Source organism: Dicentrarchus labrax, unplaced genomic scaffold, assembly GCF_905237075.1.
Source record: "Dicentrarchus labrax unplaced genomic scaffold, dlabrax2021, whole genome shotgun sequence".
Classification (NCBI taxonomy): Eukaryota; Metazoa; Chordata; class Actinopteri; family Moronidae; genus Dicentrarchus; species Dicentrarchus labrax.
Genome location: NW_026136712.1, coordinates 6,432,429 through 6,460,404, shown reverse-complemented (window position 1 = coordinate 6,460,404; position 27,976 = coordinate 6,432,429). Strand labels below are relative to the sequence as shown.

The window sequence follows — 27,976 nt, the reverse complement described above, 5'->3', positions numbered from 1 at the left end:
CAACAACAACAATAATAATAATAATAATAATAATAATAATAATAATAATAATAATGCACTTCCGCGTCTGTGTGTTCACGTGACCGTGAAGCCCGTGAACATGGCGGCCGCCGGTGACAGCTCAGGCAGCGCTGTGAGGAGAAGACGAGGAGACGGCAGTAAGACAGAGACAAAGTGCGCAGACAGCAGTGGGGAGCATGGAGCAGAGCCCGGCGAGGACTCTGAGAAAGAGAAGAGCCCTCAGTCGTTACAGACCGGGACTTACTGGCTCACTCGTATCGTGCTGCTGCGCTCCGTCGCCTTTATTTACCGTAAGCATGTTGACGTTCACCGTTCAGGCTCTGTCAGTGAGATCACATCATATGTGAGGTCATTATTGGGGTTAGAGCTGTGTCAACGTTTTAAATGATAGCCCTGTTGGTCATATTCTCTCTCTTTTTTTTAAATATGGCTACTTGTTTTTAGCCTTGTTGTCTTTAAAAACTTCAAAATAAAACACCTTTTCAGTGAGCTAATGTGCAAGTTCTTTAAGTTGGTGTAGCTGTTACTGGAGGAAGAGTTGGCTTTATTTATTTAAAGGTTAGTGTCCTTTAGTGACAGGTCTTTTATTGAGGGAAAGTAGTAATACCTCAATGTAAAAGTTTTGCTTTTGAATTCAACTGAAGTAGCAGTACACAACTATTGGCGGACAACTACATAAAGAGTTTCAAAGTAAAAGTACTCATTAGGCAGCAGAGGGTCCAGATCAGTTCAGAGGGTTATAATATAGTGTTGGATTACTAATCACAATCATCATGTTGATGTAGTCTCTAGTGGAGGTGGAGGGAAGTTTTACAGATTTATGTTAGAGTTCCTCCACCTCCTCCTCGGCTATAGAGTGCTGCAGGAATGCGTCCTAAAACCTGGAGTAAACACTTCCGGTTCCCTCTCCTCAAAGTCAAAGTCAATGATAAGGTCTGTGGTGACACATCATATTTCATTATCATATCCAACCTGTGAATTTTGTCCTTAACGAGTGGTTAAATGAGACTACACAAGTTGTCGGGGACATTAAATGTCAGCATGACGGACATAGAGACTCATGCTCTCACTAGTCCACCTTTACATTCACATTGTGTTTGTACTTTCCAACTTGTAGATTTTAGTTACATGATTTAATTATAAGTTGTGTCATTTTTTCATCTTCATATGTGAAGATTATCTTGCTACACAAGTGTCATAAAACTTCACCACAGAGCATATTTTCTGCAATAACAAACAACCCAAAGTGAAATACCTTTGGCTTTTGGATGAAGGAGCCAGGGTGATGTTAACTTCCGGGTTGGCTTACAGAATAGGTCATCCCTGCTCTATTCCTGAGCTCCCTGACCACAATATCCCAGTGAGTAATGTCAGAGGGGCCGAAAAGATAGGCTGCATGGAACGAGGTGTCTTACCTTTGTGGGAAAACCACCTGAACTATCAATGCAAATGAACTTGAACTTTACTTACAATGACTTTATCCCACTCGGTCAGGAACCTTATCTCACCTTCCTGTTTCCATAACCTGGATGGAACAGTTTTACTGTTTTGTATGGGGCATACCATAATCTCAGACTTTCTGTAGCTGATCTTTTTACTGCTTCACATCTGGCTCATTCACTCAGCAGCAAATAGTTCACAATCACCCACAAAAAGCAGCAACTTTTCATTTTAAAATGTGCCTTTATCCCTTTTTTTTGGGTCTCCTCTCTTTTGTAGTCGTGGCGTTCAGTGTCGCTTACAACCAGAACAAGCAGCTGATAGGGGAGCGAGGCTTGATGTCCTGCAAGAACTTCCTCAACAGCGTTAAGCGCTATGTCGGGGGAAAGATAGGCGCGGCCGCCTTCGTGTACACGCCCTCCATCCTCTGGTTGTTAGACTGGAGCGACATGGACGCCAACCTGGATGCCATTGCCCTGGTGGGGATGGCGCTGTCTGCGTTTGTCCTGGTGACGGGATTGGCCAACATGGTGATCATGGTTACGCTGTGGGTGCTTTACCACTCCCTGGTCAACGTGGGGCAGCTGTGGTGAGTCTGGGATATACACATGTATAAATACTAATAATTAGTTTCACGTCCAGTTTTTAAAATCCTACTGTCCTTGTGCTTTTATTCCCTCATATCATAGTAGTTGTTTTAAGCTGCACAATCAGTATTTTATACATTAACAAACATGAAAGGGATTGCTCACACTTACAAACAGATCAGAGCATTATCACCCAAATGTGCAGTCTTTCTCAGCTCTTTGGAGCCTTTAAGTCTATTTTGGATCATTGTTTTGGTTTAGTGGTCCAGCACCAAACAGCAGGCAAAGTCAGCAACTAGCTGGCGAACGTGGCCAGAGCCAGGTATTTCTCTCAGGAGTTGGTGGAGGCCAAAAACAGAGCTAAAAGAGAGTAGATATGGACTGAAACAGAAACATGACTCCAGATGAATTCTTATTCAGTCTCTGTGTCTGCTGGATGTGTAAACAGGTATTTTCGGGGCGAAAATTTTAACTATTATCGCTTTAAATTATGGAAATAAGCTCCAGTTTCGTCCAATTTAATTAATTTGAGCTATTTTATTCTAGTCCCTTAGTTATTCCATTATAGACTAGGGATAATGAATTCAAAATAAATTATTATAATTTTTTATTATTAGTAGTAGTATTAGTATTATGAGCTGATAATTTATTGGCCTGATAATTATTGTTCATTCGTTTTCTGTCCACATTGAACATGCTAGAAAATGTCATCATTACATAGAAAGTAGTAAATAAATATCTTTAATTGCCATAAATAAATGAAAATATTCTTTAGATGACTGGTTTACCATACCGACTTTGTAAAGGTTATAAAATACCAGTGTAAAAAAGAAATAAACTCAGAAATTCAAGCTATTTCATTACAACCTCTTAGTTTAAATATTAAAGATGCATCAATTTCTTATATCTCTGTGCCCTTTTTATTTTTTTCTCTTTCCAGGTATTCCTTCGGTAAGTGAACCAAACACCAAGGGCCTCGCCGTTTTCAGCCTTAACACAAAGTCCAGGACTGCTTCCTTTGTTCCTCCACAGCATTTTTTTGTGAGACCGCAGGTTTGGATGTTATTTTAGTTTGTTTATGGGCAAACTAACGTGGTTAAGTCCCTCAAACAAAAAACATATCTATCCAAGTATGATTCTATAGGGTATTGATCTCAATTAGAAGAAATCCTCATTGTAGAGTCATGGATCCTAACCATAATACAGTACAATCACTGCACATAAAACTTTAATGCATATCCTTCTCACTACCAGCTTTCTCATGATTGTTTCCCAAATTGTTTACAGCCAGTTATTGGGTTAAAACACACTCACTGACAGAGTTGAGGTTTACTGACGTACAGTACATTGCCTCCTTACTTGGTGAAGCCAGTAATGAAGGTAATAGTAAAAAGGGACGAGAGAGGGGAAAGAAATAAGACAGTATAAATAGGAGGTTGCATGTAGGGCTCCGGCCCAGATAAGTGGCGAGGTCAGTGGCAGCTCTGTGATTGGTTAATGACACTTTGTAGTCAGAGACGCCAGGCCAATGTCTGTGGTTGGGAGTTGTGGCTTGCATTTCTCTCTTTTTTTTTCTAAAGACAATTTTCTCTCACTCTCACTGTCTATCCCCACTCCCTATTTTCTTTTGGACTCGCTATCACCCTATAGCTGACAATGCGGCTTTAAGCCTGCAGACTAAGCTCCTCCGATTGTCTAGACTGCGGACCAGAGGCCATGGGTTGTTGGTGTTAGGAGCATTAGTCTCTGGAATAGCACGTCTGGCAGACATTGTGCAGTGCTTTTTGAAATGTACTGCTCTAAAATTACATTTATAAAGGTAAATCTATTATTGATAAATCATATTCTCTTTGGATCATTATTTACATAAAGTCCATAATCTCTTATTCTGGAGCTTTTGACCGTATAACCTGGTCCTCATCAGCACCACACAGAGACTCAAATAATTGAACAACTATTGGATTGCCACGAAATATTAAGCAGACATTCAAGGTCCCCAGAGGACTCAACATCTATAAGATGTTTATACACTATACAGACATTCGTGGTTTCTGCAGCTTCTGTCCATCTCACTCCTTTTAGCAAATGCTAGCATGCTTACATGCTAAACTAAGATAACGAATATGGTAAACATTATACCTGCTAAACAATCAGCATGATAGCACTGACACTGTAAGCATGTTATTATACTGACATTAGCATTAAGCTAGTAAATATCTAAGTAACTATGGTTAAAATAAGCAAGTGAGTAAGCATCTGTAACCATGTTTGAATTGATAAGCCATTTTCTGCCATACAGTTATCCTGTTTGCTTACAGTACGTCATATACTATTGTGTGCTATGAACAACCCATAGCTGAAAAGTCTCTGACCAAAATATAAACTGTCTCCTCAGGTTTATGGAGTCCAGGGAAAGCTTTCATCTGTGTGCTGTCTTCAGACACTGTGTTTTTAGCTTGAATGTGCTGTGTGCAGCTCTTGTGTGGCACACTTATCCTTTGCTTTAGAAATATACTTTTTTTTTTTACAAGTTACTCTGATGGTTTGTCCAGGTTGGGAGAGTCAGCTGTTGGAGACGGGGTTTCTGGCCATTTTCCTTTGTCCGGTGTGGACTCTGTCCCAGGTCCCCCGCTGCTGTCCCCCCTCCCTGATCTGCATCTGGACCTTCAGATGGCTCATTGTTCGCATCATGCTGGGAGCTGTGAGTAAAACATTTTACAAATACATAGAAAGTTTTGCTGCATCTCTCTGGCGAGCGAAACGAAAAGAGACCAACTGCTCTCAACAGAAAATCACAATGATTTTTGCTTGTGACTTGGCTGTTTATCTTGTCAAAAACAATACAAATAAATTGACTGGAGTTTACTCTTTTGGTTCTAAAACTTATTCACTGCCCCAGCACCTTGACTAACCCATTTCCCGCCTGCGCAGACACTGATGATATTACTGTCTAGGAGGAAGCAGATATTGTAAATTCAAGCAGAAAGGCATGCACTGCGCGCGCACACACACAGACACAGTATAATTCCCCGGGATATTCCAGTGTTTGTCCTCCCGATTTTAGATGGCTACTTTTGGAGCGGTGTCTTTGCTATAAAACACCGCCAGTATTTGGAAATCCAACCCAAATATAAGGTCGGTTAAACAACATGTCTGGTTGTTTGACAGTTTCCATGGTGAATTTTAGACCACCGGCTCGTTTTTTTCTGCCAATCACTGCAGCTACCCCAAATCCAGCTGGGCTTTTCCTATTAAGACCGTGAAGAAAAGTGAAGAAAGCTGAAATACAAGGGGGGGACCTCACCCCTGGGTGACTGTAGAGGCTCGCAACTGTAAAGATCTCTTTTCATTCAGCAATGTACAAAGTCTCAACGATATTCAGAGTTTAGATAGACCCCATTTGGAAACACCTCGTCTGTGCGTACTGTTACAGGGTTGATTACAGAAATCAAATTTTTACCATTGAAGTATGGAATGGTCTGAAGGAAACCGAAAATAAAATAATGAAATTAAGTTTATGGTTTTTGGCCCAGGACAGGATATTTTTTTTACCAGTAATATTCATAAAGTCAGTCTTTAAAGGGGACCTATTATGCTTTCCATAATTGTCTGTCATATATATATATATATATATATATATATATTATATATTAAATGTTGCCAAAGTTTTAAATAATCAGGTAAACATATGTAAAAGTAATCCCTGTGAGCAAAAAGCAGGTTTCAGACTGCCCTGAATGCAACATTCCCAACAGTTTTTTCTACTTTATGTGATGAGCCGAGGTTGGCTACTCCAGGAAGAGCGCGGTTATTCAACTGAAACACTCTGCTCCGGCATTTTATTGTTTTTCCAACCTAATTCTTGTCTTATTTGTGGTCTGATAAACGGTACATTCAGAGCGCTGTGCTGTATTTATATTTTGAGACTGTTGGTTGACATTTAATGAGAACCTTTAGGAAATTATGATGGTTATTGTTCAGTTTTTTTATGTTTTAGACTCTAAACGGTTAATTGAGAAAGTTATTGGGAGATTAATCAATAATGAAAAGGATCTTTTGTTGCAGCCCAAATAAGCATACGTATGTGTTTTTACAGCACAATATTCACTTGACTTGTTTGTCATTAAAGAATGAAAGTCCTAGTTTAAATGAAACCCAACATTATCCTTCATTATTGAATAGATATTGCATTACTATGGACATTCTGCTTGTGTATATTTTGTATTTTTCGACACATGCATGGGATAACCTCTTCCAGTGACATCAGCAGATGGCGTTGGCCTGTCAGACTGCACGCAAAGCATTTCAAGAAGTTACCATAAAATATACTCAAATCTGCTGAAATGATCACTTTCAGGCCAATTGGATCAGCTGATTAGATTTTGATGATAATCCGAGTGACAATGAGATTTTCATTTAGTCATCTATAACAATGCTACATTCGAGTGGTGGTAAGAATGTTGGACATCCAGAATTTAGCCCTCACATGCCATTTTGTCAGGAATTCAAATCCAAACAATAAACACAGGAAACAAGCTGTCACCAAGGCTACGATGTTCACTAACGTACTCAGCTACATGTCTTCTTCTCATCTTTGCTAGCTCTGTGTGAAAACTTAGATTCAAAACATGTAATGAACATTCCTAGAATTAGATTTACTCCACAGAGACGAACTATAGTGGGAGAGCACACATTGTCAGAAAGACTCCGTTACAGTGATAGCTCAGTAGTGTTAAGTACAGCAGAGCCTCTGCCAAAGTCCTTCAGTGTTTGATCCACCCTGGTCACAGTCATTCATCTGTCTGACAGCCTGCGGTTCACCACTGCTCTCTGAATGCTATAGCGTTTCTTCTTGTGAGGATGACACGGCTTAGCACACACTTCAAAGGACCTGTCAGTCTGGGAAGAAGGGGTGTATGAGCCCACCCATCATGTTTCTTGAGTGAGTTTTCACAGCATGACTAAGAAGTATCCCGAACTGCCACACGCTGTTTACACTGTTTACATGCATTAATGCCATGGTGGCATCTGTCACATCAATAACGTTTCTAAATGCATTACGATGTGTAGCTTCTATTAATCGTTTTTTTTATACAACCGGGACTGATGTTGCATTTTCCCCTTATTATCCTTCACCAGCTGTTGCAGTAAATCAATACAAATACCCATTCGTTTTTAAGACCTATCTTTCTTTTAAAAAAACCAAACAATGAGAGTTTTGTGGAGAAATATGCCATTGATATAGAAGGAATGAAATGTGTGGATTGGAAGAGAAATCAAATCTGCTCTTGTTTCCTTGGTTACCCTTGAAAAAACAACAGACTCTGCTAAGCAAGATAAAGCGCACACACACACACACACACACACACACACACACACACACACACAGCAATAGCACAGCAGGTTGCCCAAACACAATCAGCTCCAACATATGGCTGCAAAAAATATAGGAACGTCAGATGGCCATATGTTATGCTAAACAAGAGTGTTGACATAGAAATATTTGCTAATTAATAAATCAATGATCTTTATTGGTGTCCTCGTTAGCACAGCTACATGTGTTTAATATATCATGAACGTTGTGGTGTGACATTAAGCAGCTAGTGTGCCTTCATCGTTGCTGCAGCAGCTTGTTCACATCAGCATCCTGAGTGGGTAATAAGCCGATAAGCCACAAAAAGTGCAGCTAATGTGATCTGATAGGACCTCGTTGGCTCATAAACGGTAAAATAAAGTAGATACCCCTGCCGTGTTTACACAAGGGCAGAGCGGAAGAAGCTGTACTTTTTAATGCTGAGTGGACATTTAGGAATTATGATTGTATGTCAGATGTCAGAAATACATTACCTGGTTTCAGTAAGGTTCCTCCATTTTGAAGGAGGCAGACTGAGAGGACACTCATCAACCCATAAACTTAACAACTCAACTATACTACAACTGCAATACAATAAAATACTATATAGGCAGAATATATTTTTTTAAATGTTTTCTTTCTTTATTTTGACTTGGATATGGACTCTTTCTCCCTCTTCTCCTTCTCTTTCTTCCTCAAGCCCAGGAAGTGGCGGGTTTTTTTCCAGATAGAGGATGTCTTCTTTTTCTCTGGAGCCTTCTCCTCAGCAACATGGGCCTCTTCCAGGAGTTCAGGTGCTGGTGAAGTAGGAAAGGACTCCTCCTCCTCCTTCTCCGCCTCCTCTTGCTTGCAGACCTTGTCCGTCAGCTCCTCCTTGAGTTGGGGCATTTCGGTGCAAAGGCCCTGACTGACCTCTTCCTCAACTTTTGTTGATGTTTGGTCGCGTAGTTTAAATTTCAGATCCTCCCTGCACAAGGACTTTTCCCTCTCAGAAGCTTCTCCTTGCAGGATTTTGATCTTCTGCTCCATTTCTTCTTGCAGGACATCTTGTTCAGCTTTCAGGCTCTGGATCTGCTCCTGGTACTCCAAAACCTGTTTAGCATGAGACTTATTTTCTGTCTCAAGTTGCTGCTGTAGGGATTCACTCTTGTCTTTTTCAGCCCTGAGCTCAATTTCATACCGCTGGTGGAGCTCTTGGCATGAAACTTTCAGTGTCTCAAGCTCAGTCCTTATTTGGTTTTCCTGAGTCACCAAAAACTCTTCCTGGCTCTTCTGATGAGCCAGCTGTTTTTCGGCTTCTTCCAGTTGTTTACCAAGCTGGATCCTCAGGCTCTTCTCCTCGAAACACTTAGCAGTCTCTTTGCGGAGCAGACAGCATTTTTCCCCTGTCCAGGTCTTTGCTCTCTTGAGCTTGTTGGTCAGGAACTCCACCTTGTCTAAGAGATACTTGTTTTCTTTTGCCTCTGACTCCAGGTTGATGGAAAGCTCTTTGACCTTTTGCCCCAGAAAGATGATGTGATCCTTGTCCCTTTGGATCTGGGCCTTCAGGTTCTCGACCTGTTTGAATTGATCCTCCTTTTCAGTGTAAATCCTGGAAATCATCTGCCTGGCCCAGTTATAGGTGCCCAGGGCTGATAAAGTCAGTTGCAGTGTCATACTCTATTACTGTCTGATGATTCACTCACAGTAGGATGTCACCTGTTGAAGGGCCAATGAAATGAACAGGTTCTGAACAGTTTACTGAAATATATATATATATAGACCATCAAGGCTATAGAATGGAATTATTGGTGTTTGAAGTTGTTTACACTGTCACAGGTCTCAGCATTGTCAGAGGTAACCATGGTAATGTCAAAACAGATATTTTGAGGTACTGCAGTTACTGTACCCAATGGTGGTTATTGAGGAAATGAACACAAACCAGCACAAATGTCCACTCGGACTGAGAGATGAACTGATTTTGGCAGTTGGCCGGACAATGAATTGGTGACAACTTTTGCCTCAAAGTCTCTATGACCTCAAAATGACCTTGACAAACATGCTTTTGGTCATAACTCGAGAACTAATGCCGTAATTCTGAAAAACTTAATTACACACAGATGTTTAATGGGATACAGCAATGAAGTGAAGACTGATGATTTTTTTATCCAAAAGGTCAAAGGTCAACTTCACTTTTTGGCTAGTATTCAACAGCATAACTCAGAAAGAGAAGGGGAGAGTGTTTTGATATTTCACAGCTGGTCAGAAACTGACTTGGTGACACTTGGTTGGTTAAAGGTAACTGTGACCTCAAAATAGGATTTAGCCTTTATTGAAGAATGAATTGGGCGATTCCAGATTTCACACACGTTGACTGGGATGACACAGTGAGAAAGCACTTGCACAGTGCGGGCTTTCATCTGTCCATCTCATCCATTCTGTCTCTCTTGCCTCATTATGAATTTTGCGTCATCGGAATCACGTGACTGCAAGCAATCCCAGTTTTTTTTTCCTATTTAACAGCGCAGATCTTTGTGTAGCAACTACATAACATAATTGATTGAATAGGATTTGGGCTCCTAGTAGCTAGAAACCAATAAGGTGTTCTTATTTATGCTAGTAAATATGCACAGACCTTCACAGACCTTGGAATTTGTATTTAGTGCCAGTCAAGTTAGAGGGATTGCTTCACACAAAATGGGGCAGGGGCTTGATGCAAGGGCAAAGTGAATCGTGTTTAATAAATAAATTATACTTTTATACTTTATATTATAAAGCCAGTGAATAAGGGGCTGTTGATATTTATTTTTTTTGTCTTACATTTCTTGTGAAGAAACTTTTAAATGATTAATTTCTCAGGTTTTCTGCTAATGTTTATGAGTTTCCTGTTTAAAGTGCTGGCAAGGCTATTGTGAATTGGATTACACATTTCACTACTGGCAGGAACATCTCTATTAAACAGTTGGAAATACTATGCTAGGTGTGGAGTTTTGGGTGTTAACTGGGATTAGAGCGTTGCCATGAGAATGTGTTTTGTGAGTGCAGATCAGATCGGTTTACCTGTTGCTAAGGGTTTTGGGATACAGTGTTGCTGGCATGCTGACTCGTGCTGGGAGTTGGTGTACACCTGGCCAACTGGAATGGGTAGATGTGTCTTGACTGTTCTGTTTATGTAATGATAAATATCTGTGGTAACTCTGGGTGACTTTGAGGTGTATAGGTGGAGTTGATGATGAGGTTCTATGATATTGCTTTACTGCTGCTGAACAGTGGCTTTTACTTATGTAGAAAAATAAAGTTTTCCTCCCCTTAACCTTTGAGAAGTTACAATGAACATTCTGGCAATAATTGGCTTATAAAGATTATACTATTGTTTTGTAGAGCTCCAATTTAAGTTTACTTTATGATGTTTTCTGTGCTACTAAGACAGGATTGAACAAGAGCTATATTTGAGATCTTTGTCTTTTTCTTATTTTTCTGAAACAGTGTTGGGAAATAGGTTAACATTATTTAATCTCTTCTTTCCCCAATCTCTCTTCCTCTCTATGTTTTGACATACAAAACCTGCGTTGACCTCCTAAACCAGGAGCTTTTTCACAAAATAATTTAAAATTATCACATTTAATCTAAACAATTTAAACCTAACTCATGGGACATGTTGTCACCTTCTAAAGGTATGATTTAGGAGAATCTATTGGCAGAAATGGAATATAATATTCATAGGTATGTTTTAATTAGTGTTTACACACCTGAAAATAAGAGTTGTTGTGCTTTTGTTACCTTTAGAAGAGCCGTTTTTATTAACATCCATGGAGTCCGCCATTTTGAACTGCCATGTTTTTACAAATGGCCAAAACGGACAAACCAAACACTGGCTCCAGATATATTTAGATGTTTTTCGCAAGTTTGGCGTCAACTGTAGTTTCTCCTACACACTTGGAGTGCGAGCAGTATTCAGTTGGATGCAACTTCAACACAGGTTGTTCTTAAAAGAAGCAAATTATGACCAATTCACTGGCCCATATGTTTAATGGTGAGAGGAACTAGTAGTGCTTTTATTTCTATTATAAGTTACGTATTACTTATTTTTGAGTGGCTTTCTTGTTTATCTCTTATCAAGATTTATTTTCTTGAATATATGTTCTGATGTTGAGTGCCCAGATGGCGCACCTGCTAGAGCTGGTGCCCCATGTACCAAGGCTATGTACGAGTCCTTGCTGCAGCGGCCCAGGGTTCTAATCCGACCTGCGGCCCTTTGCTGCGTGTCATCCCCTCTCTCTCTCCCCCTTTTCCTCTCACTCTTCAGCTGTCACTATTAATTAAAGGCAATAAAAAAAGCCCAAAGAATATAAAAATATATATGTGTTGATATTAGTTCTTTTTGAATTAAGGATACGCTGGAAAAATGCCATTTTTACCTCAGTTGTTTTGGAAGGGGCAAAGTTCCTGTTTTTAGCAAGTTGAATCACTCCTCAGAGTCACTTATTGGTATAACATGCTAACAGAATTTTTCATGTTCTCTCTTTGTGATGAAGTTGATTGAGAATTCACCAGCTTTCTTTTGAAAAACTGCCCACCATTCACATCTTTCTAGCAAACCAATGCTATGTCTTTGAAGTTTCTATGTATATTAAGAGGATCATCTTAATTAAATCTCTGTGGTCTTTTTTCCTGGAAATGTGCTGAATTTACATCAGTATCCTTTCCCCCCGAGGGCTCTGGACACTCTGGGCAGACTGCTGAGGTCTGTATCAGATTGTAATTGATGACATTTCAGGATCTCATGACTGAATTGGATTATCAGCAACATCTTCGGCCGCATCATCTCAACAGCCAGCAGCTATAGCCGACAGCCAAGCTCATAATCAGAATGAAATGTCCTGGTTTTTCTAAATCTGGTTAGAGAGGTTAGCGGGCGATTTATTCCACATTCCACGCCAACCACATGGCGGGCTGATGTGTCAATATTGACAGTCTCGTGTCCTGGATAGAGCAGTATTTACTTAGCTCATTTAGTGAAAAGCAGGCTTGGAGTGCAGGACACATTTCTCTAAGTATTTCTAGAGATTGTGTTTTATTTCCTATTTCTTATGGGAAAATCCTCTCACAGACACTTTTAGTCTTTTTACATACAACTTAACTGTGATACCTTATAAATTTTATACTTTTTTTTTTGTTTTAGTATAGAATAGTATAATTCTAAACAGCTTTGTCTACTTCAGTTACTTCAGGTCTTGGTGAGTGGGATGTTTTTGTAAATCATGTATCAATCAAATCAAACAAGCCTTGGGTCTTTGAGAGCAGCAGAGTACTTCCCTATTTATTTAGGTCAAAAAACAGGGTTACAGTTACAGACACATTTCTCTGTTTTCATGTTGCACGATACGTTCCTGTTCCTGACACCCTGTATAGTTCCATTTATTGGGGCTAATTGCCAATCTGTATGTGTAGCTCTCTGTTAGTGGGACACAGAGCTGTACACATCTGTGAGCAGCTAATGATGTGTTCAGACGGCAAGCAAATTAGATTTGTTCTCTTTAATTTGCTCTTTAAGGCTGACTGTCCACTTTGTAATGTACAGGTGGCTGATATGGAGTGTGCATGGCCGACCATATACTCATACATATACTATAAAAAAAAATGTCTCACGCACTCTTTATCCTGCTACTAACTATGCACTGTTTCTATTGCAACAGCATCCTCTGATGTTGGTGGGAACTTACCTGCAGGTGGTATTTTACTGTTTTGCTATTTTAGTCAACATAAACTATCAGGTAAAAAATACTAAGAGTCTACAGCCACACTAGCAGCTCTGTGAGGCTGTACTGACAGTGGTGACATTTGCTAATTAGCACTAATCTCAAAGTACAGCTGAGGCTGATGGGATTAGTCATTAGTCATTAGTTTTGCAGGCATTTGCTAATAAACCAAAGCACTAGACAGATTAAAAGTTTGAACTGATTTTGGCACTACAGGAAAAGCTAAAGGGGTCACCAAAGTCTGTTGAGATTTTTCATCAAAACCACAAATTCTAACCTCATGGTGGCGCTAGAGGAAAAGTCAGGTGATTCCCCAAAGTCAGCAGCATACATCCTCTGGGAAGCATTCATTTCTGTACAAAATGTCATGGCTGTCCATCCAGTAGTGAAGATTTTTCAGTCTGAAAAAAAAGCTATGGGCCGACCGAAACACAAACATTGCCATCCAGAACCTCGCTGCTGAACAGCGGGTTTAGTTAACTACTGTGGTTCTCCTTCAAAAATATCATCTAATGAGGTCCTGTTTACAGTGTTCACATGAAAAGTCAATATGAATGACCCATTACTGTAGCTCACTTTGCAGGTCATCACTCTCTAATGAGTCCCGTTCTGGAGCTGTATTGCACTGGCACAGTGTGTGCATGGAGTTGAAACGTTCAAAACAAATTTGAAGCTGTCAGTGTGTACACAAATGAACAAATGTGTAATCAAGAGAGGGACACTGAATTGCAAATGTCCTGCAAGCCAACATTTTTGTTCTGTATCTGTAAACCACTAGAGCTCCAAGAAAGAAGATTAGACATGATGACAAACAGCTGGGAGAGAAGAGAGAACGAGCGTTTTACATTAGCAGAATCACATTTTTAGCTGTTTTAAGTGTGATGTAGAAACTTTAATCAACCAGTGCACATCCACTGAGGATGGACTTTACAGTGAAGTAGGAGCCATCTTGTGTCCAACAGGAAAACTTTAGAAGTAAACAAAATCTGTATTTTCATAGATTCTGGCGTTTTGAACTCAATAGAAGATTTTAATGTGGAAAATAATAATAATAAAAAAATTCCCATAAAAAAACAATTAATACACAGTGGTCCTGAATGTTGGAAACAGTCTAAATCTTTAAATTACAGATTTCTGCAAAAGCTGCAAACAATGATTAAGAATGTGACATTTTTTTAGGCCATTTTCATTGATATTTACTCCTTATGATTAATGTACGGTATGAACACTCTTATACATACTGATACAAGTGTACTGTTTGATTCAGACCAGAACCACCAGCACAGTCAATGCAGCTCCATTACTTTTACCCTATCTACTTTGAATTCATTTAATCTGTTACAAGTGGTTATCTATATGGATTACAGATCACTCCTCCTCTGTCTTCTATATCTTGTCTAACAGCAAAATAATTTGGAATTGAGCCATTTATTAGGGGAGGTTAAGGATTTTGTTGCTCGGGATGTCTTTGGTGAATGGTCACAATTGTCAACCTACAGTCTGACTTTGAGTCTTTATTAATTTTTTTTCTTTTGAAGCTTTTCATGTTACCTGAAATGTTACCTGACTCACTGAGATCTTTCAGATACAGCAGTTCTTACGTAGATTTTTATTGTATTTAGAAGAATCTAGTTAGTGAAGTAATGTCATTTTATAGTTATATCTCTTTTTACTCTTGCATTCATGTGCTTTGAACAAAATGTGTTCCATTCATGTATGCACCTGGACGAGGGTAAATCCTAATCAGGTTTTAGACCTTTTGGAGTGTTTCAGCTAAATATGGGATTTGAATGACTGCAGTCTGTAATCAGATTTCCTAATGGACTGTTGATGGTTGCTTATTTGACCTGATTTACAGCAGCACCACTTGTTGAAAATAGTGCCTCATAAACTATAACACATTTGAATCTTTTCTGTCTTTTTCAGGGTCTCATTAAAATCAGAGGTGACAAATGCTGGAGAGACCTCACCTGCATGGACTACCACTACGAGGTGTGTGTTTAATGTACTGTCTGTGTCTTCCTTAAAACAGTGATATATGCTCATTTTAGTTTCTTTTTAGTTTTAGTTTAGCTGACACATAAAGACGGACACTCTCACATTCACATTTAGGGGCAATTTAGAGTCACCAATTAACCCAACATATATGTTTTTGTGGGAGGAAACCCATGAAGGCATGGGGGGAAACTCTACACAGAACCCAGTTTGAACCCAGAACCTTCTTTTAGTGAGGCAGCGGTGCTAACCACAGCACTAGCATACTGCCTCTCGATGAACAGTCTAAAAAAAGTACTAAAATCCATGCAGAACCAGAGATATTGTCTGTTTTGTACCACACGTTCTTCTTCCATGTCAAAATCTGGTGCCTATGTTACCCACAATGCCACTCAAATGCTGTCAGCTCAGTTTGGAGATGCTGGTGTGTTAAAGTAAGGGTAAAGTGAGGGAGTTGCAATCTGCTTCTATACCCTCTAAATGTATACACACTGGTCCTTTAAGTTGTTAAAGCGAGCATCCAACAGGCCATAGCAGTAGCATTCATTTGGAGCCATGTTTCAGGTGTCCTAACAAACAGTCAGTCCAATATTCACTCTCCTTTTAGCTCTGTTTTCGTGTCCACCAACTGTTGGGAAAATACCTCTTTAGCTACTATATGTTCCACTATATTCCCTAGCTAGTTGCTAACTTAGCAGTTAGGTCAAGTAGCGTACAGTGTGTTTATTAGAGCTTACAGCTGCCTGCTGGAGCTGTAAATTATACTGATGAGAGCAGTGAGACTCAACAGTACAGTTGTTGGCTGTTAAACTAAAACAAGGAGCTGCAAGACTTCATAGCTCCAAAGAGCTGATGAACTACTGACTCATTTTGTAATATGACTCAATAATAATTTTCTTTGGCTTTTTCACTATGAGTAATCAGATATGGATTAGAGCAGCTTTAGGACATACTTAGTTCATGATATCTTCTTATGTGTTCTGTGCAAGAACACTTACACTGATTGTGCACAAGAAATTATGCATTTGACGTTTCCTGACACCGTGAAAGAAAACAGGGTGGTTTTCATGGAAATAAGTGAAAGTCAGACTTTCTCAACATAAAATCCCAAGGCTGTTTGCTGACTCCTGGGAAGTGCAGGGCAGAAAACACCACAGCAATGAGCCCTGAGCCCCAAAGATATCACAAAAGCTATCCAATTACCAGTTAAGATGACACTTGTTACAGCGCAGTGTTATTTTGAATTATTCTTGTGGGCAGATGGCCAGCATGAGAAAAAGCCTAAATCATGCTCTGAAACACTAGTTTCTACATTTCCCAAAGGCCCATTTTCTTTGACAGTCTGAACTTCTAAGACTGATCCAGATATACAAAAACACTGTGCCTTGGCTTTGTCTCCTGGATGATGACAAGACGGCAATGAACTCACATCATGCTAACCACACCAGGGCAACACATTAGAGTAACCGCTGTCGTGGGATTCAGTAAATCAGCCTCTTACACAGACAGTGAGGTTGTGCAAATCCTGTGTTTGTTTTTCCCCTGTGGGACGCTCGACCGCTCTGACCCACACTGCTCTGCGTTACCAAGCCGCAGAGGGAGGAGGGCCGTCTTCTGTAATTAACATAGACAGGAATACACTGGCTCCTATGGGACTCTATGACTGGAGATGACACTCACACACATTTTAGAATACAATATTGATGCTCATAAAGTCTGAAATACAATGGGAATGGAGGATAGGCTGTAATACACTGGCTCCTGTGGGACTGGACAGCTGCTGCACTTGGAAATTATATACCCATGGGTGACTAAAAAAGAGAGAATCAGAAATGATGTACGTCAAATATGAACTGTAGGAGTTAGGTTTTAGATTCAGTTAGCGTTTTCTTTTAGTTTGGGAAAAATCATTTGGTTTTTAGTTCTCAGGGTTAGAACAGTTTTAGCACAGTTATGCCATGGAAATCAATAAGCCAGTGGTTGCAAACCCCACATGAAATATGGGATGCGATATTTTATCCACTACTGCAATTCATTATCTCTATTTCTTCTAAAATATTGAACTCTGTCCTCTCTGATAATTAATCAAATGAAACACGCTGAACAGAATAAGGATCATAAACAGGTTTTTTGCTAAGCAGGCTTTCACATTCAAGGAATGTGTGGTGCATAACAGTCACAATAAACAAAGTATGAAAGCAAATACGGTAAAAGTAAAAAACCAATATAAAATACAGTATATTATGATTAAAACATGTAGAATATACAGTGTGTAAAAGTGTATCAAATCAAGTGGATGGATTAAATATTACCTAAAGAATGTGGATGGGGAGATTTATGTTAATGTTGCGTGTAGTGTCCATGGGGCCTGATAAGAGTTTGCGCCTCGTGGATGAGGCCAGCTGCAGCCTAGTAGAAACTGTTCTTGTGGCGTGAGGTCTTGATGGACTGCAGCCCCCAGCTGGAGGGGAGGTTATGTCTGGTGGGAGGGGTCGGCCACGATCTTCCCCGCTCGTCTCAGGTTCGGCGTGCAGGTCCTGGACGGGTAGCAGATCGCAGCCAATCACCTTCCCAGCTGTGTCTGTCCTCGGCAGTGGCAGCAGCATACTCAATAATGGCGGTGTAGATGTGCACCATCTAGGGCTGTCCCCCGACTAAAGATTTTCCTGTGATACTTTAGTCCTGGTGGCAAGGCACAGCTCCCATTTGATGCTGTTTTTGTTTTTCTGCGAATATCTGACTGTTGAAAAAGTCTCTTCTCATCCACTATTAGGGGACAACCCTAACACCAGCAGTGACTTTGACATACATCCTCTGCTGTGCCTTCTTGGTGAGGGAGCTGAATGCAATCCATCGAGACATTTCATTAAAAAAGTCAACCTCAAGGTGGTCCCAGTATAAAAGTCACAGGATCACAAAAATCAATAGTACTCAGCCTTTGGGGACCATGACTGTGTGTACAAGAATTCATGCTAATCCATTGCATGCGTACAGACCAACGTTGCTAAAAAACGCAAGAAGCTGTGCTGGTGTTGGATGCTTTATTTCAAATGGCACAACAGTTTATTGTACTGTAAGGTAGGAAACAAAGCAACAATCATTTTATATTTCCCTGTGATGATGGTATCATGTCACAGAGTCACTGGTAGTATTGTTTTTTTCCCACTGTGCTGAACACAGCTTTAATCTCCATTTCTCCATTAATAACTCCCACTGAACCTTCAGGCCATTATGCTTTTAAATGTTAATCAGTATTAGCAGAACACTAATTACCAGATTAGGATTTTATCACCAAAGACGTTGACGTTAGCCAATATTTTGTGCCAGTAAGACATATCTGTAAGGTTTTTTACCATGTAAGAAAATCCAAAATATATCAAAACAGAGTACAATAAAAGCCCTCAATGAAACCAGGCTGAGTGTCTGTTATTCTTTAAGGCATGGTGACCCACTATAATTATGCAGTGGTAAAGGAAACTCTGGGGTACATGAAGCCTTTCAGTGACAGTTTATACAAAAACAAAATCTCATTAACCAATTCACTGATGCATTGATTCCAAATTGCAATGGCTAAAAGGAACCAAATACTTAATTATATTGTCTATACTGTTCATATTTTAAATGAAGCACAGGAGCAGCCGTTTGACTAAAATACAGTCTACAGCCTACAGTGACAGCATGTGTATCTGATGACCTTATAATGAGGAGAATCATCTTTGACATCAAAATGTCAGCTGGATATTTTAACATGTAAACCAGCATGGTGTGGCCTCCAATTTACTTCAGTGTGGTTTAGATATATCTGTGTCGCATGATGGCTTTACTTATGCCTGTGTGTGTGCGTGTGTGCGTGTGTGTGTGCGTGTGTGCGCGCGTGTGTGTGTGCATTTCTGCTCTTATTTTTAATCCAGCTATATCCAGTATGAGTAGGAGTGTATAGGCTGTGAGCAGATACAGAAACTTTAGCATTCATTTTTTCATTTGTCTGTCCACCTGTAAGTCCCCTTATAACTGTGTTTTGCTTTTCAGCAGCTCCTGAGGGAAATATTCGGCTCTTTAGCTGCTAAATGTTCCGCTATGTTCACCTGCTAGTCGCTATGTGTCGTTTGGTGCTGGGAAGGTAGTGACAGGGTCAGTGTACTTTGCGGCCACCGGATTTGTTGTTGTTTTGAAATGAGAACCAGAATTGGGAAATGTTTTTTTTATTTTCTTGTATTTTATTTCCCAAACAATGAATGGAAAGTGCATCTTTTTTGTTAGTTTTGTAAATACAAGTTATGGAAAATGGCTTATTCCAACTTTGTTTTCTCATTTCAACACAAAAATCAGAAAATAGCTTGTTTCCCGATTTTGGTTTTCTCATTTAAAATAAAAATGAAAACGCTCTTTCTGTGGATTTATCACTACGATCGACCCCTTACACATCACACATAGTAATCTCACTCATTGTTGAAAATAAAAATCTTATTTAGAGCACCACATATATTAGCTTATCAAACAATTGCCTACCTTTACATGATATAAAGCAACATGAGCATCCCATTCAAACTATCTTCATGGTACCTGTTATCCAAACTTTACAATAACCAAACAATATCGGGGTATTTCTTTAACTTGTTAGTCAGTGCCTTCATTCTGAGCAGGTAGCATATACTTGTCTCATGGCTTAAAATTGACTGAACACAAAAACACACTCTTGCTCAATTCAACACACTCAGGGGTTTTGCAGCTCCAGCCTTACTTACATGGTCTGGTAGGGCTGCACGTGGCTGGCTAATGTTTCCTAATGTTCGCTAACCTTAGATAGATATTGTTTACTTGATATTTCTGCTTTAATTGTCTGATTTTATGAGCCTTTTGTACTCGTGCTACTGTTAAACTACGTTGCAGGGTTTACCATTTAGCTTGAATTGCAGTGTGTGGCTGCAGTGGTTAACAAAAGCTGAGTAGTCTGGCTTTAACTGTACGCTGAATTAAACTCTAAAATGAGAGAAATACATGCTTGCAAAGGTGTTTCTTCTAGTTACCTGCTGACACGTACTGTTTTTAATGTCGTTAAATGGAGTGTATAAGAAAATGTGTCGTCACCTGAGAACTCACTTTACAATATGAACCTTATTCCATGCTGGGTCAGTTTCCCCTGACCCGGTTTAACCTCAACTGTCAACAACCTTAGGGGTAATGTAGATTTACACACACACACACACACACACACACACACACACACATACACATATATAGAGCACCGGAAGCCACTGGCGCCAGGTGAAGCCTTATTAACCCCCTCTGACACACTGCTCTCTTTCAAACCTGCAGAGGAACTGCAGATCCCCTCCTGTCCTCACTCTAAGGGGGCTGCGTAGGTGTGTTTTGGCATAGTTGCTGTTTTGTTTGCTTTCTGTTTGTTTCTTGTAATGCAGCTACTCTGCAGGCCAGGTGTGGTTGTTTGGTTGTCTGAGGTTGCAGGCTCCTTGCCCTTGGATTTCCAGGGGTGTTTTGGTAAGCTACAGGTTAAATAACCCCATTTTCTTTAGACTAGCGTATAGACTAGTGTGGCAGTGTCTTGTTTTCCTTTTTTTCCCCCCACCTATTTCTGTGCTATATTTGTTTTTCACCACCTCACCTAACACTGTTTGCATGTTCAGCTATTACACGGTTTGCCTGCGACCACGTTGCGCACACACACACACACACACTCAATCGTACGTACACAAACACTGCGCTGCCCTGTATGAAGCCTCTTAGTGTGCGTAGGTGGGGTTGCCTTCATTTAAATAAAGTTCCGTTTTTATTTAGGCATGGAAATGTTTCCCCCCAGGGTGTGGCACCATAAATGACTCTCCATCCTTAGTGCCAAAGTAAAGCAGAGAAAACACGCATTTTAAGCAGTTGAAGAAGTCTATGTTTAGAACATGTATTGAAGTCTTTTTAATACGTAAATTCATGGAACGGAAATACATTGATAAGATAATGATTACCTGGACAAACCCCTTTTTTCTGTCTCTGGCACCGTCAAAGACTTTCACTGTCTGCCCTCTCCATCTCGTCTCCCAGACCCAGCCAGTTCCTAACCCCATGTCCTACTACATGCATCGCTCCCCGTGGTGGTTTCATCGCTTCGAGACGTTATCCAACCACCTCATCGAGCTAATCTTCCCGTTCTTCACCTTCCTGGGCAGGCGGATGTGCATGGTCAACGGAGCGGTGCAGATCCTGTTCCAGGTAACTCGCACTGTTCACCGACACACAGGACCTGATGATAACAAACTGTGGTGCTGTTTACTGGTGGCATCTTGTGAGGACAGCCTGTGTTTCTACAGATCCAGACTTGAATTTTGAGTAGTTTTCATGTGTTAGTGTTATTGGTTTTGGACCCGGTATGTAGCCATGCAGATAGCTTTGGTTTTATTTCCCCAGGTTTTGAGCTATACACAGAACAATAAGAGGTTTAACAAAGTAAAATGTTTAGTACTGTACATGGTTTTCACTGGACAGCAGTACTGGTGTTGAAAGTTCTTACTCTATTTATCAGAGACCAGTCAGAACATTATTATTACATCAAACATGTTTAAAGGCTGTTTTAAGGGGATGTTTTATTACATTTACATGCATATTTTATTGGATTATCTGTCACTGTACACTTAATTTTAAGCATCATGTGAAGTGGATGTCAGAGCTAATGTTACTGTATGTTAATTTACCCTGGCTCAGAATAAGTCACATTTCACCGTCCACATGCTGGTCGAACTCCTTAAAATGCCTCATTATACTGATGGAATACTCTCTCTCGTGCTATAGGTGGTTCTGATAGTGAGTGGGAACCTCAGTTTCCTTAACTGGCTGACCATTGTTCCCAGTCTGGCCTGTTTTGACGATGCATCGCTGGGCTTCTTGTTTCGCTCTGGAGGAGGAGCCAAGAAGGCAGTGCTAGAGATACAGAATGAGGATGCAGCCGGTCGCACCCCCAAACCCACCAAAGGTATTCAGGATTCTAAGTTTCTGAGTCCATCTACAACCAAGAATTATAGCTATAACTGTATATATTTTTAAATCTTTCTAACTCAAGTGGATGGCGGAGTCTGCACCACAACTCTATAGTGGTAAACAATACCGTTGGGATCACTGTCAGAGTGAATTGATAAACAATATTGTGGTATACAACTTTTTAACACTTATAATGCAATGTCTGGCCGCAGATCAATCATCAAAAAAGCCATTAAACCTGGGACATACTGCCAAATGGTTTTTAGTTGTCGTAACAGAGTGTTCGATTCTCTGAACTCCCCTTGTCTTTGTGAACCCATATCTTTCTGGTAATAGGAAAATGGGGGAGGTGGTGGTTGGGTAACAGGAATGTGCTGTCGATAACGTATCTCATTGCGTCAGTGTTTTGTAACAAAATATGATTAAAAAAACACATTTTGATGGCAACTAGTTAAGGATTCAGTCGACTCGCCAACAAGTCAAAACAATCCATTAACAATGAAGATGATAGTTTGCACATCTCTCTGTTACTTGAACAAATAAAATACAGTTTTACAGCAGTTAAACCTGTTCTATCTATCTATCTATCTATCTATCTATCTATCTATCTATCTATCTATCTATCTATCTATGGGACAAATCAATAATCAACAAATAATAAATACTTTCTACTTTTTAGAAATAGAAACTTTCAGACTCTTGTGCAGACATTAGTATCACTAACAGTCGAGGCTAATGGGCACAACTGGCCTAAGTAAGTAGTGGGTCTGGTCATGTTGGGGAGGGAATAATGGGAAGAAAAGGGATTAGCACTTGGACAGCTGAGTGGCTGGGAAAAGTATGACATATGGTTTACTGGAATTTAATGTGATGTCGCTTATATTTTTACAACACAGACGGGTTAAAGCGTGGTAAAAGCAGGAGGGGCCCCTCTCTAATTGGCCTCATCGGACCCATTAGTGTCTCTGCTTTATTGTAGGATGTTGAATATAAAATAAGCTCCTACCTGGAGTGTGAGCATGCTTTAATCATTTGAACAGACCCAGAAAGTCTGTACTAGTGTGAACAGTTTCAGCTGGATTAAGTTGATGTCTTTAACATGCGTGGGATAAGCAGACAGGCACAGGTAGGAAGGAACTGATGTGGACTCCGCCAACATTTGTCAATACCACCCGTCTCATGATCTAACAGGTCAGACCTTTTCCACTGAGGAAGTGTTAAAGTTATCACACACACACACACACACACACACACACATAGACTTACAAGCTTAATAGCACTAGCTCTGCACACGAACCAGCGAACACGTCGCCCTCCTCCCGCAGATGATGAATCCCCTTTTATGCCGAACACTAACAAATGTGTCACCTTGATTTGTGCTGTAATAACAGTTTTCCCCCGGGCCACTCAGTTTCATTTTGACATCCTGGAATGGAGCCGTGCATAATTTCTCTAAAAGTCAACAAAATTTAACAAGTAAACAAACGCTGCAGCAGCTCCTTTGGACCAAACAGGAGCAGTGACATGCAATGCTCCCTGAAATTGAATCAAATTTGCCTGAGAGCGGTGTCTATATAGAGTATGTAACAGATGGATAGAGTTGATCCAGGGTTCTGCTTGTTTTGTTGTTCAAAAAAAAAAGAGAGAACAAACTGTATCTAATATCCCTGACTGATGTAGCAGTTTTCCATTTCTGTGCTGTTTTTCATGCAATTCCACTCTTTCTATATGTGTGTGTGTGTGTGTGTGTGTGTGTGTTTGTATGCTGTATGTAATATAGGTATGTTGATACGTCGGGTGGTGAACATTTCTTTGGGCATTCTGATTGGCTGCCTGAGCGTTCCCGTGGTGATGAACCTGCTGAGTTCCAGGCAGGTGATGAACACCTCCTTCGACCCTCTGCGCATCGTCAACACCTACGGGGCCTTTGGCAGGTACAGTACGGTCGGGGGTCGCTGGGGTCATGAGGTTGGACATCCTTAAAACATCTCAGAAACTGTTCAATAATGCCTAAATTTGAGGCTACACTAGCTGTGAGAACATACCCTCCCAAACTGATGTACATTTAAGTGAAAGGGGACTAAATTCATCATTCTGAGCCAGAGTCTGCGCAGTAATCATCAGGGTTGCCGTGGTATCGAGGTCCTGCCCATATCCCTGGCTGACTCAATCACGTGCAAGGCTCAGCTGTCTCAACGTATTAAAACTGACCAGAAAAATGAACCCTTACCCATACATCTGCATTATAAGACCCAGGCTACCTAAAATGACAGAAGCCATATTTGGGAAATATTAGTTTGACATATGTTTAGATTTTTGGCCCGCATCCCATCTGCTAACATATGTCTGACATAGATGCTTGTCTTTGTTGTATTATTCTTCATTTTGCTGCAAATGTGGCCACGCTTTATATACGTCTGCAGCCTTGCATCTGTATTCGCCAACTCTTCTGCCTTCCTTCCCTCAGCTTATGAAGCATTTGGTCTTGTCTCACAAACCCCTCTGTCCAGCATTACCAAGGAGCGTACCGAGGTGATTTTCCAGGGCACTCTAAGCCAGGATCCCAAGGCCCCTGAGGCTGTTTGGGAGGAGTACCAGTTCCTGTGTAAGCCAGGGGACGTTTACCGGCGGCCGTGCTTCATATCGCCGTACCACTACCGGCTGGACTGGCTCATGTGGTTTGCTGCCTTCCAGGTGAGACAGCAGGACACGATGTATGGAGTAGAGTACACTACCAGCGTAGAGACATTTTTACTTGCCTTCAGGATGAATGTATTCTTCTGTGTGGATACGGGATGTGGCAGATATTGGTGCCAAAACTGATTTTGTGTTGTTAATCAGTCTGTTTAGGTGTAAGATTTTCATCTTTTCATTTCAGATAATATGAAGTTCAGGTTACAGCACAAATAGAGAGTGGTGTAATAATTCACTGTCAGCAGAAATAACTGTTCAGTACTGCATGTGATGTAAAGTATTCATTGATGTGTCTATCCACTAGAGGGCAGTAGTTTCACATGCTTACCTTGATTAGATGACTTTTGGTCTGTCTCTCTGTTGGCTATGTTAATCTTTTATCCTCTGTACATCTGTGTTTATCTGTTTATTGTCATCAGATCTTTCTCCCCATCTCTTTTTGGTGTTTACTTGCCCTTCTTTTCTTATGGCCTGCACACCTGCCCCTTTTTATGCCACACACACTCTTCTGCCTTGTCTCTCTGCCTAAAGTCATTATTATTCTGCCCCCATGCTTCACATTCTTCCTCCGTCTCTGTCTGCCTCTCCACATTTACGTCTCCGTCACACCCTGTTGTGTTTGTCTCCCTTTGTTTCTCTCATTTTCTATCAGTTTCTCACACTCTGTCTGCTTGTTTTCACACAGACTTACGAGCAGAGCGAGTGGGTGATCCACATAGCAGGACGTCTGCTGTCCAATGACAGCACGGTCCTCTCCCTGCTCGACCACAACCCCTTCCGAGGCAAAGGAAATCCACGGTAAACACAGGGCACGCAGTCACAGTAAAGATCTAATCCGTGCATCTTGCTAACACTGTAGTATTATCTTTGATGAGCATAAAACACTTACTGTCTCAAAACCTCACCAAAACGCTCCTATGTTTAATTTAAAAACCCTTTCTACTTTTTGTATTCAGCTGGTATTTCCTGAAATAGCACATCTTCGTCCTGTTATTGATAAATCTCTGGTTACAGAAATATATAATTTCACGTATGCTGGCATGGATCAATAAAATGACAATCCCATGAATAATTATTCTCTGTGCTATAGCCCCCTCTGGTGAAGCAATAAGCATACTTTTTGCTAAAATATTAAAAACTGAAATATGTAGAGGCTGTGCACTGTCTCACAATGCATCTCTTAGGACAATAAACACCTCTAATTAAAGATAATATTAATAATAGTATAATAATTTCACATGATGATTTGAGTGATCTGGATCTCAGCTGCCTGCATCAGTGGAGGAATGTTGACTGCTAGTGCACATCATTTACTGAAAGATATACATATATAGAAGGATATACAATATTATCGCATATTGTTTTATGTCCTAAAAAGTTATAAAATGTGTGTGAAATGTTGTTCATAACTATTAAATAGGCTTAAAAATGATCTTGCCCATTCAAATTAATGCAGAAACGATGAACATCATGCTTTCAGCATTTAGTATGACATAATTATTTATTATTTTATATACTTTCACTCAGCGCTCTGACTGACTTCCAGCTTCCCTGGTGAAATGCATCACCTTTGGCTTTTGGAGACAAGATTCTGAGCTTTAAAATGTCTTTGATTCACGCAACTACACCCCTTTTCCGTGTCCTCCTCAGGTGGATTCGAGGGGAGCACTTTATATACAAGTTCAGCCAGCCTGGCAGCACCAGCGCAGCGCAGGGGAAATGGTGGCTGAGAAAACGCATCGGAGCATACTTCCCTCCCGTGGACCTGGCCGGACTCAGAGGCTACTTCCAGTCGAGGAACTGGCCCCACCCACACATTCCACCTAACAGGAAGTAAGGCCATGAGCTCCTGACCCTAGCGTAGGTTAGATCAGAGGACTGCTGCTGCTGGAGATGAGGACAAATGGCAAAGGATTCCATCTGTTTTTTGTAAGGTTTCATGAAGAACTGATCGATAAGACCTGAAATCAAACATCCTGACATATCATATACGTTTCATTCAGGGGGTGTATCTGTGTATCACAAATAATTACTGCCCTCCGTATCTCATAAAACAACCTCAGTATCGAATGTGACTCTTGACTCTTGCTGGTTTTTCTTTCTATTCTTTTTCCTCTCATTTTTTGGCAGACAGAGTATTTTGGACAGGCTGATTTTCCACTTGTCTAGCCTTATCCTTCATCAATATATATAGACCCAAAATATTTCTGAAAGGATATTGTAATTAAATAAATATTTGTCTTAAAGTTCATCTTATATAAAAGATTGACATGTAGGTGTATGGGCAATGACATGACACTCAATCATGGTGTAGTGAGCTTGTGAAAAGAAAAAACCCAACCCAGTAACCCAAGATAACAGGCAGGTTCATCCCAACCACTGGTCCAGGACATAAAAGTTTACAAGAACACATGACAGTGCAGTGTGTAATAAAACTATTAATATATAAAGCTGTGGTCAGAGTCTGGGTTTGGCAACAATGCCCCCACGATTCTTCCCATGTGTGCTAACATTGCAATTTCTCCATCCTGTGTGCATGGAAATAGTCTATCTTTGTGTGTTTGAGGACTTATTACTCATCCTCATGGAACTCACATTTGAAGGTGGTACTTTATATTATATATATATTATGTATATGTTTTATAATATGTTTTGGAAAGTCTGAGGCAAAATCAATAATTCAACAGGAAGTAGTGGAAACTTGGCAAGATATATGGAATAATGACATCAAGGGCAGGGACTATTATAAACAGGGACTATTATAAATAGGGACTATTATAAAATACAATAAATCACTTTGAGTAAGAAGCAGGAAAAGTAGAAGTAGGACAGAAGATGTAACTTTATCAAGGCTTAAAGATTAGGACAGAAAGGGTTAAACGCTACTTTATACATAATATATATATATATATATATATATATATATATATATATATATATGTGTGTGTGTGTGTATATATATATATATATATGTGTGTGTGTGTGTGTATATATATATATATATATGTGTGTGTGTGTATATATATATATGTGTGTATATATATATATATGTGTGTGTGTGTGTATATATATATATATATATATATATATATATATAACATGTAATTGTAAAGATACTGTTGAAGTGTAAAAATACAATGAATAATAATAAAAAAGGGAATATT

At 40.1% G+C, this 27,976-nt stretch overlaps 1 protein-coding gene across 1 annotated transcript; it reads left to right on the top strand.

Moving 5' to 3' along the window:
- The first annotated feature begins 79 nt into the window (after positions 1–79).
- Positions 80–26,887, top strand: lmf1 (lipase maturation factor 1). Its single transcript, XM_051417978.1, has 11 exons — positions 80–311; positions 1,741–2,050; positions 2,989–2,999; positions 4,601–4,749; positions 15,066–15,131; positions 21,189–21,356; positions 21,933–22,113; positions 23,899–24,052; positions 24,629–24,812; positions 25,498–25,610; positions 26,463–26,887. Exons 1-11 carry the CDS (start codon positions 101–103, stop codon positions 26,647–26,649), a joined length of 1,734 nt encoding a protein of 577 aa, XP_051273938.1. The 5' UTR covers positions 80–100; the 3' UTR covers positions 26,650–26,887.
- Positions 26,888–27,976: the final 1,089 nt, after the last annotated feature.